Here is a 20141-nt window from a genome sequence, read left to right as displayed (position 1 = left end):
TCACTCTTTTCAACTACTAGCTTTTCCAATGTTTTCTTTCTCTCTTACACACACACACACACACACACACACACACACACACACACACACACACACTCTCATTCTCTCTTTCTCTCTTCCTGTGTCTTTATCAATTTCTGCTAGTCTTTTAAATTAAATTGCTACCTCATCCCATACCTATAAGAATCTTCCTCATCCTTCACCATTTAATTCCAATTTTACATTTTTCTCAAATTACGGTTTTTCACTTAAAATCTGTGTAATCTTCAGCATATTACTTAACTTCTGTGGCCTCAATTCCCTCAAGATTTATGAGGGAATCATATTTATTAAGCCTTATTTTGCATGAAGTACTATGTTAAGCCCTGAAGAAATAATAATAATCAAGGCAATGATGATAATAATAACTATATATAGCATCTACTCCAAATAAGGGATTGTGCTAAGTGCATAACAAATATTCTCATTTTAACTTCACAACAATCTATAGTGGCGTTGTTCAGTTGTTTTTGTCTTGTACAATTCTTTATGACCCTATTTGATGGAGTGTTTTGCAATTTCCTTCTCATTTTAACAGATGAAAAAACTGAGGCAAATGGGGTTTAGTGACTTGCTCAGCATCACCCAACTAGTGACTTGTCCAGAGTCACAAGCTAGTGAGTGTCTGAGGCCAGATTTGAATTCATGAAGATGAGTCTTCCTGACTCCAGGCCTAGCATTCTATCCAATGTACTACCTAGCTACATTATAAAAAGTATAAGTAGTTTATTATAAAAATTACAAACTGTCATAAATCATTCTCAAGCTTTGGCTTCTATTCCCCAGTGTATTTTCTACTCTCTTTTGTGTGAGATCATCCCTTTTTAGAATCTAAGTTCCTTTAGGTACTTTCTTTTTGCATTTAGTATATACTAGGTACTTAATAAATGCTTATTGACTTATTCTCAGTTTCTCAAATGTTAGTCTTCCATTTTCAATTAGCTTTCTGTAACCTCAAAGTAGGAAGAACTATGCTCTCTGAAGCCTCACAGGCACTTAGTATTCAAGTGTTTAAAAAACTTTTTTTTCTGATTCTCTTGTTTCCTTTCAAGTCTGTTTGATTTCAGAAAAGAGCGGGGAGGATAAGCTTTCTAAGATCTCTGGACAAAATTCTTTTAATGTTAAGAACAATAATAAAGTATGTTTCCTAATTAAATGCTCTCAAATGATACACAGATTCATTCGAATTATTTCTGGTTTTCATTTCTAAAATAGCTCATCGATAGAGCAGAATCATACAAAATTATTATTAAAAGATGCTGAGTATCTACAGGTAATATGGAACTGTTTTCAGACTGTAAGGTGCTTGAAGTATCTGCATGGACATGAGTCAACTTAAGGCTTTTAAAATTAAAAATCAGTAGAAATGATTTTTGAAATTAAAAATCAGTAGAACTGATAAGTAGAACTGGAACCTACTCCATGTGTAAATAGTTATCAGTGAGCTTTGGTTCAACTTTGTTTTCTTAATGGAAGCATTAATAAAATCTGAGTCTAGTGATGAACAAAAACAGACCAAGCTTTTTTTTTTTTGTGTAGATATAGATAAAAGAAATATAAAATTTTTTTTCTTTTTTAATATTTTGGTCATTAATATGTCTAGAATCAAAATTACACATTTTGCCAGCTAACTCTTTGAATATCAGAGCAAATGATGATGTTATGGCTGCCTAGGTCTGGACAGATGATGATGATGACAGTGGTGGTACTGATGATAGCGAGCATTTATAGTGATTGGTTTGCAAAATGCTTTACATGTACTATCTCATTTGATTCTCACAACAGGCCTAAGAAATAGTTTTATTATCCTCATTTTATAATAGACAGAGCTTGAGTGATCTCTCATAGCTAGTAAGTATTGGAGGTGAGAGTGATGAATTCAGGCTCTTCTGATGCTCCACCTACTGTGGTATCTAACTGCTCAATTTACACAAACATCCTGAGATAACTGTTAAGGCCAAGAGCAAATGGTCCGTTTTCTGCGAAAGAAGTACTCGATAATGTGGTGTTGTTTTTCTTCTACTCTCAAGATTTAATTGAAACTGGCCCTTCGACCTGTATGTGCCAAAATGTTTGTGGCAGCCCTGTTTGTAGTGGCTAGAAGCTGGAAAATGAATGGATGCCCATCAATTGGAGAATGGTTGGGTAAATTGTGGTTTATGAACGTTATGGAATATTATTGTTCTGTAAGAAATGACCAGTAGGATGAATACAGAGAGGACTGGCGAGACTTACATGGACTGATGCTAAGTGAAATGAGCAGAACCAGGAGATCATTATATACCTCAACAATGATACTGTTTGAGGATGTATTCTGATGGAAGTGGATCTCTTTGAGAAAGAGAGCTAATTCAGTTTCAATTGATCAAAGATGGGCAGAAGCAGCTACACCCAAAGAAAGAACACTGGGAGATGAATATAAACGGCTTGCATTCTTGTTTTTCTTCCCGGATTATTTATACCTTCTGAATCCAATTCTCCCTGTGCAACAAGAAAACTGTTCGGTTCTGCACACATATTGTATCCAGGATATACTGTAACCTATTCAACATGTAAAGGACTGCTTGCCATCTGGGGGAGGGGGTGAAGGGAGGGAGGGGAAAAATCTGAACAGAAGTGAATGCAAGGGATAATGCTGTAAAAAATTACCCTGGCATGAGTTCTATCAATAAAAAGTTATTTAAAAAAAAGAAACTGGCCCTTCTAGTTTTGTGTCTATCTGTTGGGTCAATAATATGCTTTGAAATATGTTGATTGTTTTCAAAACATTAAACCTTGTATCATCTGCAATATTTTTGTTGTTGCATTAGTTCAGGGGTCCTCTCAAACTATTACCCTCGGGCCAGATGCAGCAGCTGAGGACATTTATCTCCCTCACCCAGGGCTATGAAGTTTCTTTATTTAAAGTCCCACAAAACAAAGTTTTTGTTTTTACTATAGTCCAGTCCTCCAACAGTCTGAGGGACAGTGAACTGGCCCCCTATTTAAAAAATTTGAGGATCCCTGCATTAGTTGATATTAGCATTTCTGATCTATTATTGTCATCCTTTGTATCCTGCAGTTTCCTTGATTCATGAAGTTCTTTCTCTAGCTCATGTTCATCTGTTTCTAATCATCCTTGTATTTGCTGTACATAGCAGTATCTTGGGTACAAACTAGTAACAATGTTTTGTATTAGTATTTGGTAGCTTCTTGAGTGTGTATCTCTTCCTCTTTTCCTTATCCTCCCTCTGTCTTTCTCTGTCTCTTCCCCTATCCCCATATAAAACCTTATTTTAAAAATTCTATACAAAATAGAGATTATTACTGGTTGAATTAAATCTTTATCTTGGGTTTTTGTAGCTTATTATGTATAGGTGCAGCTGATCCATGGTGAGGGCCCTCAGCTCTCTGTGTAACATGTTGTACCTCACTTCATTTGATGAATTTTTACTGATGAGTACACAGCATGAGGAATATTAATAAACAAAATATAGTACTTTCAATCAAGAGTACTTTAAATATTACTCAGTCTAGCCTCCTCCAATAAAGAAATAGCAATCCATACAAATGTCATCATACATTAGTCAATGGAACAGTGAATTAGAACCTAAGTCTCCTGATCATAGAACAGTATTCTTCTCTGGCTCATGGTTAAGCAAGAGAAAGGGAAGGGTCTTTATATTTACCTTTGCATCTTTTAGTGCCTGGGTTAGGATCTCAGTTAGATTGTCTCCAGACATATTAATGTTCAAAATGTGTTTAAACTTTTCTTCCAGCTGTTCCAATCTTGCTGTTGCTTCACCATGAGCAACAGTGTAAGACTCCCAAAGCTGTAACATACTTTGGGCTGACTGTAATTGATCTGTGACTTCATGATTCACTTCCGTCCACCTGTCAACAAACAGAAAAATGAAAAGTCCTATTTATTCTATTTTCTTTAATCTGGGCTCTCCCATTGAAACTGGAAAGTAGAATGATGATTGTTATTTCCAATAACTGTGTAACCAAAAGCCAACATAATGGAAGATTCTTTAATTAGTCCCAAATCCTAATTCTTTTATTTAAAGCACAAATTTATGTGTCTTTGAAAGACACATGGAGAAAGCCAACCAGTACCTCTTGAAAGTATATATAGGTAAACTTCTCCAGTACGGATCTGGTATCTATACAAACAAGAGCCATTCCTCAAAAGCTAAATGCTCAAAGCACATCAAAAGGCAGTTCTCAAAGGAAGAAATCTAAGCCTATCAACCATCACATAAAAAATGTTCTAAATCACTATGAAAAATTAAAATAAACTCTGAGGTTCCACCTCTTTCATATCATATTTGCAAGGATAAGGAAAAAGATAAATGTTGGAGAGACCATGGGAAGATAGGCACACTAATGTATTGTTAGTAGAAGAGTGAATTAGTCCAGTTATTCTAGAAAGCTACTGGAACTATGCCTAAAAAATCATTAAGTGTCCAAACCTTTTGGCCCATCAATACCATTACTAGGCCTATATCCCAGGGGGAAAGATCAAAGACCTGCATTAAAAGCAATCATTTTAGTTAAAGCAAAGAACTAGAAGATAAGGGGATTTGGTGTGGTATCCATCTGAACAAGTTGTGATAAATATAATGAAAGAGTGTCAACCTGTAAGAAATAATGAAAAAAATTTTTCTGAGTACCTTAGGAAAACTTGTATGAAATGATGCACAGTAAAATGAAAATAATTCAGAGAAAAATTTATACAATAACATAGTAAAGAAAAACAACTTTGAAAGACTTAGGAATTATATTCAATTCAATGGTCAGCCACAATTCCAGAGAATCAAGGATGAAGTATTTACCTACCTCTTGAGAGAGATAATGGACTCAAAAGTGAAAAATGAGAAATACATATTTAGGCAGGAACAATATGGGAATTTGTTTTGTTTGACTATGCCTATTTATTACAAAGATTTTTTTTAAATCAAGACTTGAAAGTTGATAGGGACAGTGAAGCTAGTCAGAAGGTTCATCAGAGGAAAAAAAGAGAAAGAAAAGAAGGCATTGAAGCATTTAGAAAAATTCACAGAAGAGAACAGAAGGGAGGTCAAACAAGACAGCTTTGAAAATTACACAATGAATTTATTAAAGATAAAAGGAAAAAAATGAAAACTCTAATAGAGATGGTGTGGTTTCATATATCTGTTCTAACTATATTTTGCTCATTGTATTAGGGCTTAGATTTTTTTTTTTAATTTAAAATAAAAAATAAAATTTCTATAGCATCTGTTTACTTTCCTCATCTTGGCTGTGATTAGAATAATTTTCATTTTACACGAGACTCCCAGGAGACAGATTATATCCTTTATGACATTATATCTTTTTTTAGAGAGAAAATACTTGAGAGCAGAAGAGATAGGAAATTGAAAATCAGTCATTTCAGAAAATGTCTGATAAAATGTGATGGCTTTCAGGAATCGTTCTATTGACCATATAACCTCCTGTATAAGTTTTGAAATTGGAAAGACACCCACTGTATTTATCTTAAGTGTACCTTGTATATGCTTCTTGATATTTCTGTTCAATTATCTCAGTAACTGAAGGACAACAGTCTTTGAGTTTACTAATAGCATCCTGGAGTTTGTTCCAATTTCCTTCACTGTTCTCCACTTCATCCTGAAGGAGCTAAGAAAATATATAAATAGGAATTAAAACATATTTGATCTATATTTCTAAAGGGAAGATTGCCAATACAATTAGATCCCAATTGTAGTAAAAAACATTCAAAAACTAAAGTGGCAAACAATTAGGAAAATCTAATTCATAGTTTTATTAAGTTTAAAGAATCACATAATTTAAGAGTTATAATGGATCTCAGAGGTAATTTAGTAGAATCTGTGTCTAAACAGGAATTCCTAACCACTCCATCCACTGATGGGAAACTTTTACTTCTTGAAACATCCCATTCTATTTTTGGACTATATTTGTTGTAAAGATATTTTCCCTTGTAACTGAATTATTTTTGTGATTCATTGTGACAAAGAAATTCTGGCAGAGAAACTCTCTCGACTTATCCTAATTTGCAACTCACCTATAACTGCTACCTGGGGTGCAGATTGGTTAAATAACTTATCCAGGATCACAAAGTTAGTATGTATTAAAGGAAAACTAAAACCCAGATCTGACTCCAATTTTGAACCTATATCTTACCCACTATTTCTAACTAGTCCCATGCCACCAGATCATATGTCACAAACTAGTATCCCATCCATCCAGTCCATCTTTCCATCTTTCCTGTCATCTCTCTCTTTCCCACTCATGGTTTAGACAGAGTAATTAATTCAATGCTATCTATTCCATATTGCTTCTTTAAACTTAAATAATAATTTAATCAATACAATTAATTAATAATATAAATAATTATGTGTGCAAATATTTAAATGTTGACATTAATAATTTGATTCAATTACTCACACAGAATGTTAACTGGGCCTTTATTTTAAAGTAGTATCCACAAATGGGACTACAACTAATATTTTTTGGTTTCCTCCTAAATGTTTTTTTCTTTAACCTGTGTAAATATTTACCTGAAGATTATTCACTTGACATCTTAAGGCTTCCAGAGATAACATATTAGGCTTGCTGTGCTCCATACAGTACCAGAATCGGATTGTCATCATGTTCACTTCTTCAAAGAGTTTATCATAACCTCTTCCCTGCTGTAACACTGACTGCATGGAGGTTTTGAGTTGGTTGATCTATGGGAAAGAAAGAACCAGGATGATTTAGAAAAAGGTTTACATTCTTTCATTAGTTTGTTTTTTCTTCTAGGTTTGTACTTTTACTATTAACATCAAATTTGGAATGTCTCTTTGGATGAAGTACTTATGTTTGAATAATATGATAGGATAAGAAGTGAAATCCTGGCACTGATATGTACAGTTTCTGGCTGACCATTAGGAAATGAAATTGGGATGCTAATTGTACTTATATAGAACTTTAGGGTTACAAAATGTGGCAAATATAAAATTATAAGCCAAAAAATTATTAAACGTGGCATCCTAATATAATATCTCACTATGGATACTATGACTTCTTCAAAGTTGTGCCAACAGACTGCAACTTTTGATTCATCACACAAATTAGAAAAGCTTTTGAGTACAGGCTGAGAGATAAGACTATTTTTAGAGGTCCAGTCTAGAAGGCTGGCCACCAGGAACACACAGAACAATCCACTAAATTATGGAAAGGTTTTGATCTGCTCTGTTGGAGGGTAACCACACCAATAAATTACAGATCTTGGCAAGTTAATCTACTCAGCCTTTGAACTCCCACCCTGGGAGTGAGCAGTCATGATTAGCAACTGAGTGAATGCAAATGTAACTAGCCCATCTAGTACAAAGTTTCTTAAGTTCTGGGGTTCTGATCCCATATAGGGTTGTGTTATTAAATGTGGCAGATCACAAAAATTGGCAACAGTAAAAGGAATCAAATAATTTGCCAAGCACATCCATCTCATTACTATGTAAATTTGCTTTCATCTTTTATAAATGATAAAATTATGTGCATACCAAAGAAATATTTTAAAATAAATTTCTTTTTGATTTATCATCATTAAATGTTAAATTTATATGCCTATTTAATATATCTACATTTCCAGGGTCACGTAAAAATTTCTCCAATAAAAAGGAGTGATGAGTGGAAAAAAATTAAGAAGCCCTGATCTGGCATATCTATTTAAAAAGTGTTTATTGATGTATTTTGTTTTTACATTACAAACATTTACAAATTTTCCTTAGTCCATAAGAAGTCTCTTGTAATAAAGTTAACAACTAAGCAAAACTAACAATACACTGACTTAGTCTGAAAGTATATGCAACACAACACCTCTCTCTATTTTTTTTTAAATGAACAGAAGTATATTTTCTCTTCCTACCCAACTGGAAAAAAAGGAAAAGTATATGTGTGTGCATACACACAAATGTGTATATATGCATACACACATATTTATACTTCTGCATTTTCATCATCAGTCCTTTGGAATCATGGATGGCTAAAAGATTGATTATAGTTCTTACAGCTTTCAAAGTTTTTATTTACAGTGTGCTTGCTATTGTGTAAATTGTTCTTCTGGTTCTGCTTACTTTACATCAGTTTATCAGTTTACCAAAGTCCATAATTCTTAGAAATCATCTATTTTATCATTTCTTCAGTTCAATATTATTTTTATCACATTCATATACCATACCCTAATCATCAATCCAGGACATATTTTTATCTGTCCTACTATCCTGCCTTCTATTTCTTATTCATAAGTACTGCCATTGCATTTAGTCAATGTTAATTGACTACTCAGTGGATCAGTTTACTATCTTTCCTGACTTTCCAGATCAAAATTCCCTTCCCTAGTCACCATTTTTCTATAAGTAACCATCTCAATTTATTAAACTATAAGCTACTTGAAGACAGGGAGCTTTTTGTATTTGTATCCGCAGCACTTAGCACAGTGCCTGACGCACAGTAAAGATTTAATGAATGCTCTATCATTCATTCACTCTTAAATCATTTGAAGAACTTACACCTAAGTGGTTTTCAGATAGGATCTGTTATGGCAAATGTATCCAATTGGTATCAATTTGTATAATAATAAAAAAATTGAAAATGTTATACAGGGCATTCTAAAAATCTTGGTGAAATTATGATTACTTCTCTATCAAAATGAAAATTAGTTTTTGAAATATAACTACTTATGTGATAGTTTTTAGATTCAATCCGACAGCCTTGTTGTCAGGATCCTGAAAACAGAACTTAAAATGAGATTCTAAACATTTCCACAATACTAGTTTATTCAATTTCTCACAAAGTTGAGTGAAAACAAGATGACAAATTCAAGTGTGAGTTCTACATTTACATCAATATGCACCAAACATCCTTGAGCCTTAGATTCCTTAGCTATAAAATAAGGAGACTGGACTAGATGAGGCCATTTCCAACTATGACCCTATGGCCACATCAAAATTCTGTTGTCTTATGGGAAAGAAATAGGGCTGCTTGGCTTAGAAATATACTTAGTCATAGATAAGATGAAAAGAAAGAAGTGGGAATTTCTAGTAGATGAGTAAGCAAAGATATGCTTCCTCCAAAAATATACTTCAAGGTTAATTTTATCACCAATTTCTATATGATATAATTAGGTGACACAGTGTTCCTATATCCTTGAGACATCTACCCTGATGAAAGAGCTTCAGATTCTCTTCCATAGAAACCATTTCCTCACACACCTCTTCAATGATGGGTTAATGATTTATAATTAGCCAAAAATGCTTCCAAAAGTCAAATTCAAATAGGGGTATTATTTGCAGGGCAACATGTTTGTTAGCCTTGCCTTATATAAACATTGAAATTTGATGTAATATCTAGGGCTTTTGCCTCTAGAACACAACTGAGAAGTTTTTAGCAATGTATCTTTGTGCTTCTGAAAAGTATATGGGCATAGAACAACTCTCCAGTAGTAAATGGAAAATTGTAAAGAAAGGTCAAATAGAAGAAGACACATTTTAAATATATCCCACTACCTGATTGACAATATTGTTCCTCATTTGATATAAACCATCAATTCCAGAAATGGTGTCCTGTAACACTGGTATTGGGCCACTTTCCAAAGACATGTAATTTTCTTTAAGCTCATCCAGTATCCGGGATTTAGTTGCCAAGTGATTTTCTAAGTCCTAAAAAAGAAGGAAATATAGTTCTTAGCAGTGTAGTATTCCAAAGTGTTTCAATGCTGTATAGGACAAAAGATTTCTCTTTGCAAGTCTGTTGTAGAATTCATTCATTTTGCACAAGGATATAATTAATAATATAGCATAAATTATATTACACAAGATGGTCTAACTGTCTCTAGATTTCAGAAGAATTTAAACTAGTTATCTTAGATTGTTTATATAATCTAATATCTATTAATGGGGCAGTTTTGTGGTATAGTTAATAGAGCCCAGCCTGCAGTCAGAAAGATTCATCTTCCTGAGTTCAAATCAGACCTTAGACAATTACTAGCTGTGTGACTCTAAGCAAGTCGCTTGACCCCATTTTGCCTTAGTTCTTCATCTGTAAAATGAGTTGAAGAAAGAAATGACAAACTACATCAGTATTTTTGCCAAGAAAACCTCAAATGGGATTACAGAGTCAGACATGATGGAGACAAATAAACATCTATTATTACCAAAATTTGACTTAATGGAATAATAATCACAGCTAGCATTTGTATGTGCTTTGATATTTGCAAAGAGATTTACAAATATAATTTTATTTTATTCTCATAATAACCCTATTTATAAGTGCCATCATTATCCCCATTTTTACAAATGAGGAGACTAAGGTTTACCAAGATGGAGAGACTTGCCAGGGACAGTGACTAAGGCTGAATTTGAATTCAGGACTTCTAGAGTGTATGTCCAGCACTCCATCCAGACCTAGCTGTCTCATAATCTTAGAGTCACTTTTTCAGAGTTATTTGTTCTTATATAATTAATTCAAATGAAAGGAAGGCAGAAGTCTTCAATCCAGGAAAGAACAAACAGTCTTTGAAAGCAGGAATGACAATACCTAGCTATCAGGTTGCAAAATTTTATTGAAAAAGATTAAGTTGCTCCTTTATTTAGGAGCAACAACTGAGGTCTTGTTTTTACAGCTTAGTTTATTGGCACTTCAAGCATCTAAATTACTTTGCTGAAAATCTGATGAAAGAAGCCAGTTATTGCTACCTATACTAATGGAACACAGGTTGTTAAGACCCTCATCCTTGACGTAATGTTCTAAAGCACTATCATTCATCTCAAAATATGTGTTTATGACTTTAAACTTAACTACATTTCCTATCGTCAACCTGGAATTTCAAACAACTTGATTCTTTCTGTATATTACAGGATAATAGTTTGGAGTACTTAAGTCAAAATAATTCTTGACTTTCTTTTTGCTCTGAAATAAAAAAAAAAAAAAAACCTAATTCCTCCCTTCTCTCAAAGACCCAGCTGTTTAGAAATCTTTGAAATACTTATTTACTAACAAGTTGGCATGTTTTTCCTATACTTCAGGGAAACTGTGAAGAGGAAAGCTTCTCAATGAAGATGAACTGTTATTAGCAGAAAACAGCAGGGAATAAATAACACAAGGAAGCTGAAGAAGTGACATAAGGTTTCTCTTCTGTCACCATGGCAATAAAAGTACATGAACATTTTAAAGAGGAAAAATAAAGGCAAAATTGCTTAAGGAATCATAAAAAACAGTTTCCATAAGAAGTTGGTATTAGCATTGTAGTCTGAGAATTTGCTGTAGTTATGGTGAAACATCATTGTAGTTTCCATATTTTCTTGTCTCCCCATTTCTCTCCTTTGAAAATCCATCTTTATTTCCTTTATGTCTTCACCCTTTTTAAGTCTCATTTTCTACATGAGGTAGTTTGTGAAATGAAAAAGTTCTAAGATACAAGTTTATCAGATATACTTTACAGTCATTTATTTTTGTTGAGAAAAGTCATGTTGAATCAATTTAAGTTTTCCTTCATGTGAAATAAGAAAACATTATACACAATGTTTATAATAACATACATGAAAATAACATTAAGATGCTATTTAACTCAAAGGAATTGCAGTGACCAATCTTAGTCTCAAAATAAAAAGGTTGATACACATTTCTTTCCTTTCGTTGTTGAGATGTCAGGAACTATGGCTGTAGAATGCTGAACATATAAAGCATGACTGCTTTTGTCAATTAGATTTTTTTGGTAAAATTTTTCTTTGTCATATATAAGAACTTAATGGGTGAGGAGATATTTTGGAAAATGGTCCTGATGAGTTTAAAAGGGCATTTAAAAAAAAAAAAAACTTATTAATCAAGAAAAAAAGGAAAAGTCATTCTGTGATACTTTAAAAATACCAAATTCCTCTGCAGTTATGATGATATTTATAAGGATCTTAAAAGTTTTGGTGTAGTTTATGATCTAAAATTACATATTTAGTGACACTATATAAGAGGAAATTAAAATTTTAGGGACACTCATAGCTTAAAACTACAAGTGATGTTCTAAGGAGATACAGATGGTAAACTCTCCATGTCATCTTATCCAATTTTCCTCAGTAAATTATTTCAGACTTAGCCATTTTCTAATCATTTAGGACTTTTGCTAAACTTGAAAGCATAATCAGTGGTCTTGAGTTTGCATAACTTAGTTCCTTGAATTCCCTAGGGGAAGAGAGAATGCAGTAAGTTCAGTTGATACGAAAATATCTGGCTTGAATAATTAGGGAGTTTGGTGAATCCCCCTATTAACTTCCTTGTCTATGGCTGCATAGGAGAAAGGCAAAGTTGTCTTTGCAGAAAAGAAAGACAACACAACAGACTTGTCACATATCTAGCTAATAATGCAAAAAATTATTCACTAACAATAGAAGTTAATGTTAATGGAATTTCCATTTTACTAACATATAATTATCATTAAGAGTTCAAAGGTATTGCCCATCATTATTCACAGCATTATCATAATTTGCAGATTGCCAATAATAGGTGCAATAATTTCTTCAAATAAGAAAAGGAATACATCAAAATCCCTCAAGACTAATGCTAAGTTATATTTCTATTCTAAATGTGACAGGAACTCAGGGAAAAACAGTTCTTTTTTCATTACAATACACATCAGCTGGAAGAAAATTCTTTCTTTTTGAAAAGGCCCAGAATGAAATATAAAAAAAGTTTCCAATAATTTTGTAATTAGAAAACTGACCAAAAGAGAAATAAGTCTAAATAAAACTTGCAGTTGATTGACACTTACCTTGGCAATTTTTTTTTAACTGGGGAACCCCTCCCCCTCCAAAAAAACCTCTAATAGTGATTTTAGTGATTAAAAAACCTCAACTCTCCCAAAAAACTATTCTCTCTAAATTTTCTCAAATGCAGGTTAACATGCTTAGAAAATAAATTATATTTCATAAACATGGATGATTACCTAGTTATAAAGGCAACAGAATGCAGTGGAAAGAGCACTACATTTGGAGTTAAGAAACTTTACTTAGACTCCTGCTTCCAATAGAGTAGGAAATATGAAATATGTATGTATGTGTGTGTATATATATATATATATATATATATATATATATATATAAGCAAATAGGTGGCACAGTGTTGTGTCTAAACTCATGAAAATTCATTTTCCTGAGTTCAAATCTGGCTTTAGACACTTACTAGGTGTGTGACTCTGGGTAAGTCATTTAATCCTGTTTGCCTCAGTTTCCTTGTCTATAAAATGAAGTGGAGAAAAAATGGCAAATTATCTCACTCTCTTTGTCAAGAAAACTCCATATAGAGTTATGAAAGGTTGAACATGACTGAAGGGAATGAACAACAATAAAACAAGAATGAAGAGATACAAGAGATACAATGTAGCTTCATTTGAACTTTCCTCCTACCTCTAAGAATGAAAAAAATCCTATAAAATTAAAAAACAACAACAACAAATTTGTGACATACTTAAACAAGTATGTTATGGTAGATGTTATGTTAGATAGTTTTTACCTGACAATCCAACAAAGTCTTCCTTACTGATATTATACTTCTAGGTCTTTGTAATGTTTTCAGTCTTTCTCCTTGGGCTTCCATCCAATTTTTCAAAGTTTGTATTTTGTTTTCATTCTCCGTGATAGACTCCAGAAGTTGTTCGAAATGTTGAATCTGCAAAATGTATGCCCTCAAATCAAATGTACTAAATATGTGAATGAATTACATTGCTACAAGAGTTTTTAGAGAACTTTTCTACTCATATTTCTTTTTTTAAACAGTATTTTATTTTCCCTCCCATTACATGTAAAAACAATTTTTAACATTTGTTCTTTTTTTAAGTTTTGAGTTACAAATTTTATCCCTCACTCCCTCATTTCCTGTCCTCCCTCATTCCAAGACAGTAAGATTATACATGTGCTATCATGTAAAACATTTTCAGATTAGTAATTTCTCTTCTATTTCTATGCTTTCCTATATTTTTCTAGCAACTGCCATAAAGTTACATTAATTTAAAAAACATCAAGTCTCATCAAAGACTAATATTTAAAATAAAAACTAAACCATTGACTGAACAGTTTGGCAATTATTATTGAAACTATATGATAACTGTGAGAAATATTCTCAATGTTTTTACTCCTTTTTAGTAATTATACAAATGAGAAATCATGGAGAATTTTCTATTTGAATAGGTACCAAGGAAGCACTTATACTAATCAAATCAAATGTCTTCCAAGAGGCTATTTTTTTTTTACTCATTTTAATGTATGCAAAAATTTACACATTTCTTTCTCCAGAATTTGTCTCCTATAAGTATGCTTTTATTGATCTCCTCCAGATGACCAGGATGATATTTCACTAATTGTGTGTGTGTGTGTGTGTGTATGTATAACTTTGTGTCAGGGAGAGGAGATGGCAAGTGAATGTTAATACAGAATTATATTTTGCTTTCTCATTCTTTAGTAGGGATAGGGACTGGATCTCTAATTTCACTGATATGGGGAATCTATCAATACAAAAATACCCATTTTGGTATATCTTATAGCTACCCTCTCTAGCTTAAGTGCTGAGTGATCAGCACTGCCCATTTTTGCTCAAATTGTGCTAAAAAAGATCTCAATGTGGCAGTGTCAGCTTCTTTCAAGTGAAGAAGTTGGTTTCCTGTGCTGATCACTGATGTCTTCAAGGAAGATTTTTCATCTACTTCCTTTGAAAATTCCTATGGGATGCAAATTTTACAAGTGAATAATCCATGGATATGTGATTCACTTTCACTAAATAATTCTATTCAGATTGCTCCACAGGAAAAACTAGTAAGCCTGCAATTGTGCATATAATATATTTCATCACCTTGAATGAATTTTTCTTATTCTTTTACTTATACTTTACTGATATAGGGAATCTATCAATGCAAAAATACCCTCTAGCTTAAGTCTTAGTTGCCTAGTACTCTGAGAGGACAAATAACTTGCTCAGTCACATAACCAGGATGTATCAGAGGCTAGGATTAAATCTGGGTCACATTAGCTTCTATGCCAGCTCTCTCTCCCTGGTGGCTTCATTTACTCATTTCTTACTAAGGAGGCTCAAAAAATGAACACCAATAATTTTTGGAAGATACTGGGTATGAATTTGGAAAGTCTCTTTAAACATACTGGACCTCAGTTTCCACATCTATACACTGAAGGGTTGATTTAGAAGCCTAGAAGATCTCTTTTAGCCATATGTCCAAAATCCCATGCATACTTTCCCAAGAAAACAGAAAAAATTTTTACTTCAGAGAGTAAACACATAATTTAGCTATTTGAATGTCTTTTTTTTTTTTTTTAAAGAATTAGATAACTACAAGTACTTCAATACTTCAATACATACGGATACAGATGTCATTTGTGCTACTGTAGGGAACCTCACGATCACAGAGTTTTGAATATTTTAATAACATATCCTATAAATTCAAGATTCTTTTTACCTAATTGTCCTGTAAAGTCTTCCAAAATGTCACAGATCCAAATTTTTGTAATGTTTTCAGCCACTGTTCACTAAATGCATGATGTCTCCAAAGATCCAAAGCAGTTTTAAGTTTGAATAACTTAAAATGATCAGATTCTAATGTCTCACTTTGTGTAATAAATACAGGGTGTCCTCAAAATTTTATGTCAGTTAAAACTTAAAATTTCAGTAAGACTTTGAGGATACCATATATATATTATACAAAGTGAGACATATTACAATCTAATGCTATGTATAATGTATGCACACATACACACACACACACATATATACACACTTATACATTACATATATATATACACACATATATATACATACATATGTATATATATATACATGTTGTTATACATTCTATTTAGTACATATATTATAAATAGCAGGACATAGTTATGGTACATATATTTCTGTTATGATATATTGAGGATGAGAGGTGACTGATGGAGAGTCAACATGCTTTATTAGCATCTTCTCAAGGTGAAGAAAATATGAGGAAGGCTCCCAATCTTCTTCGTTGAATGAACCTTTTGTGGTGAATGAATGGGAGAAGCAAATATCTATCATCCTATCCTTAAAGATATGAACAAAAGTCACACAGGATGAGCAAGCATGGCTGGGTTGCCGGATGTCACGGATACAGATGTCATTTGTGCTACTGTAGGGAACCTTACGATAACAGAGATCTCTGACCATTTGAGTATTTTGAGACTGTACAGATGTATATTCAACCTATATATCTCAACATATCCACATTTGCTCATCCTTTTTGATTCTTGTCCATTTTCTCTCAAAAGTTAGTCACATGGGATTCACCCAATGTGCTGAATGCTTCCCATACATATGTACAAATGTGTATATAGCCACACACACACACACCCCCACACACGTATGTACATATGATCTTAAAAGTTCTAACACAAAGCCCCAAGCTAAAAATAGAAAACTGGGGCAGGGATGGGAGCAAACCTTTCTATTTAGTGTCCCATGTAATTTGTGCCACTGACGATTCATTTCTCCAAGACATTCCGCAAATTCAGTTCTTTCATAACGTTTACTTTCTACATCGCTGGTACTTAGCTGTAGTAATGACTGATTGACAAAATCAATGATCCACTGTTTGTAATTCATTTCCATTCTAAATTCCTGGAAAAAAAAAAAAAAAACACGGACAGGGTATAACCTTCTAAAGTGTGTTCAGTAGATGGGGGAGATAGAAGAGGAGCTATTAAATTTGAATGAAGAGACATTTTAAGATGGATTTTCACTTTTGTGTCCTCCAGGGGGCATCAAGAAATCTTTATCAAAAAGTGCTTTCTAACTAGAAGCCAATTTGGCATTTTGTCCTGGGACTTCTGGCCAATTCTGAAGCCTTGGGAGCTCTTAGTGTCATCATTACAGTGCTATATATAGCTGTGGCAGATTCAGAAAACCTGTTTCTTTCTGAAGATGCTTGGAAAAAAGTCTTCTTCAAGGCTGGCCAATTTCCATTTATAGAGCTCTTGGAATGGTGATTCATTGAGGCCTGGGGAGGAGGTAGGGAGTATAACCCTTGGGACTGCTTTTATGTGAACATAGGAATGAAAAATCATTTATTAAGTTCTGAGTATGTGCACTGTATTTGGGATAAATACAAGAGAAAGACATTTTTTATCAAACAATTTATAGTCTAAAGGACAAAAAATACATATGGGGGAATTGTAGTTAGGTGTTTTATCAAACAATTTATAGTCTAAGGGACAAAAAATACATATGGGGGAATTGCAGCTTAGGGGTTTTTAATCAAACAATTTATAGTCTAAGGAACAAAATTACATATGGGGGAATTGTAGTTTAGGGGTTTTTATCAAACAATTTATAGTCTAAGGGACAAAAAATACATATGGAGGAATTGTAGTTTAGGGAAAACTGTTTTGGTTTGAGAAGGATCTTATATTAAACCAACACCTTCTTCACTAAATGAATGAATATTTTAATGAGAGTCTCATGGCATTGACAAACAGATCTTCCCTCTACTCACTAGGCCAGCAAAAGCAGGGAGTATAGATCTCAGGGAATATATCTCAGAGAACAACAGTGGTTCTCAAAAAGCATATCCTGAGTTTCACTAACTGAGCGGGCAATACTTGATTACCTATGGGGCTCCTTTTAACTTGTTATATGCTATATAACTATATATTGAGTCATTTTGACACCTAAGTTATTAGTCATCAGATTATTAAAACTATGACGTTAGTCTTAGGCAGTGGATAAAGTGCTAGTCTTGGAATCAGGAAGACTCAAGTCCAAATTTAGGCCCAGACCCTTATTTGCTATCTGCCTTGAGCAAGTCACTTAATGACAGCCTGCCTCAGGTTCCTCAATTATAATATGGGGATAACAATAGCACCTATCTCAAAGGGTAGTTGGGGGAATCAAATATGAACAGTTGTTAAGTACTTATCAAAATGCCTGGCATATAATAAGCACTTAATAAATGCTTGTTTCCTTTCCTTTTCTTACCTCCTATTCAGATTGCCCAAGAATATGGCCCAAAAGTACGACCCAGTATACTGGGTATACTAAGAGACCCTTTTCCTACACTCCCAGCCCCTACTCCATGTATAGTACGCTGTTGTTCCTCCAAGCTTGAGGTCCACAATAACAGCTCATTCCAGTGCCACAGTGCTACCTCCTTGATGGGAGTTTCTGTGGGAATTTCCAATAAGCTGAAGAGGAGAGACTTGAATCCTGAGGTAATGAATGTCAACACTGTACTATGTGTCCTCCCCAAAGAAAAGAAAAAGCATAAAAACCATTGCTTTGCTGATACCCATCTGGGAATCTTGTTTAAAAAAAAATTTTTTTTAATAGATACTTTAGGACAATGTGGGGAAACTGCATTTAAGTTCTGTGCTGTCATCATTTGGTTAACTGTAGACTTAAAGAACAATCAATAAATCAATAATCATTTATTAAGCACTATGTATTAGGTACAGTGTGTTAGATGAGAAGAATACAGAAATACAAAATACAGAAATAAAAAATAGTTCTTGCCTCAAAGAAGCTCTGTTATGGGAAATGGTATGTATAAAGAAAGTTATATTAAAAATATAAATTAATTTCCAGGGAGAAGTCACTAGCAACTGGGGATGAGAGAGAGGGAATCAGACATTAAATACCAATATATACAAAGATCAATAAGAAGATCATTTTCATATTTACCTTTAAGAATATTTATATTTCCTTAATAGGATGAAGGAGAAAATTTGTTACATTTTTACTGAATGTTCATTTTTTTTTTTTTTTTTTTTGGTTTGTATTCAGTTCAATTTATTTTCTCTATCACATAACTTCAGTATTTCCTAAAGGACTAAATTAACTAGAGGAAGTTTTTTGCTTTTGTTCTGAGATTTCTTATCTCTTCTTATAGTTTTACCTTATATTTTTGAAGAAGATTTTTCACTTGAGTTACAGAACTTGGTGAATCTACAGTGTCCTCATCTACTGTCTGCTGTTCTATGCTGTCCATCCAGTTAATCATTTCAGTGATTGCCTTACGGGATGGCAATTTCTCCATTTGAAGCTGCAAGGACAAAATGATTTCCATTTAATTACTTCCAGTTAACAGCAAGAATCAGGGCAACATTAAAGATGATATCAGGTTTGTAAAAAGGTCTCACTCTGTAATTATGCAGGTTACTCACAGAAACAAACTCAGCATTCAGGCTCAAAAATAAGCAATGCAGAAAACAATGGAGATAACCTTCTGTACAAAATATGAGAGTGGCAGAAGTAAACTGGGAAATAGAGTAATTAAAGCCCCAATTCTCTCCTAAGAATGATCCCAATGGAGGAGTATCTAGTAATTAAGACTTGCATTCAGCAGTGCTATTAGAGAAAAACAGACAACAATAATACCAATCACTGAATCAGAGAATTGATTTTAAAGTTGTAAGCTGAGAATTGAAAGTTTCAAGTTTTATACTGAATGCTTTGATATCTATTTACCTGATAGAGTTTTTCTTGGATATCTGGAAGCTGAGTGATCAGCACTGCCCATTTTTGCTCAAATTGTGCTAAAGAAGATCTCAATGTGGCAGTGTCAGCTTCCTTCAAGTGAAGAAGTTGGTTTCCTGTGCTGATCACTGATGTCTTCAAGGAAGATTTTTCATCTACTTCCTTTGAAAATTCCTATGGGATGCAAATTTTACAAGTGAATAATCCATGGATATATGATTCACTTTCACTAAGCTGGCTGAAATGCAAACTAAGACTGAAAAAAATACTTGTTGATGGCCTCAAAATATACTTTTTGAAGCGAAATTCATTTTCTCAGACCATTCAAATCACTTTTCAAAAAATACTTTTAAAAATATTTTTCCTTCAAATGATTTATAAAAACAATTATAAAGAAACTCTTGATACAAGGTACTTTGCAAACAGAAGAAAATGTTTGAGGGTTGATTAAAACCAATAAAACTGAGGCAATCAACTTTGCATTTATTAAGGTCTTAGTATAAGATACTGTACTACAGTACAGTACTACAGATAGAGATACCACAATTATTTCCCATTCACTAATACTTATTTTTGCATTAAAAGACAGTAAGTGG

General features: G+C 33.3%; 1 protein-coding gene across 1 annotated transcript in view; it reads right to left on the bottom strand.

Moving 5' to 3' along the window:
* The window catches only part of SYNE2 (spectrin repeat containing nuclear envelope protein 2), a 389516-nt gene that overhangs the window by 75653 nt on the left and 293722 nt on the right, over nucleotides 1–20141 (bottom strand). Inside the window, exons 83-90 of the mRNA XM_051973670.1 lie at nucleotides 19537–19719; nucleotides 18965–19111; nucleotides 16516–16692; nucleotides 13561–13716; nucleotides 9570–9722; nucleotides 6582–6752; nucleotides 5549–5679; nucleotides 3708–3912 (exon numbers count right to left, since the gene is read on the bottom strand). Of these exons, the coding sequence (XP_051829630.1) occupies nucleotides 3708–3912; nucleotides 5549–5679; nucleotides 6582–6752; nucleotides 9570–9722; nucleotides 13561–13716; nucleotides 16516–16692; nucleotides 18965–19111; nucleotides 19537–19719 (1323 nt within the window). The remainder of the gene's footprint in view (nucleotides 1–3707; nucleotides 3913–5548; nucleotides 5680–6581; nucleotides 6753–9569; nucleotides 9723–13560; nucleotides 13717–16515; nucleotides 16693–18964; nucleotides 19112–19536; nucleotides 19720–20141) is intronic.

The sequence above is a fragment of the Antechinus flavipes genome, chromosome 2 (assembly GCF_016432865.1).
Source record: "Antechinus flavipes isolate AdamAnt ecotype Samford, QLD, Australia chromosome 2, AdamAnt_v2, whole genome shotgun sequence".
NCBI classification, from domain to species: domain Eukaryota; kingdom Metazoa; phylum Chordata; class Mammalia; order Dasyuromorphia; family Dasyuridae; genus Antechinus; species Antechinus flavipes.
Note: the sequence above shows the minus strand (reverse complement) of the source record. Positions and strands in the feature narration are given on the sequence as shown.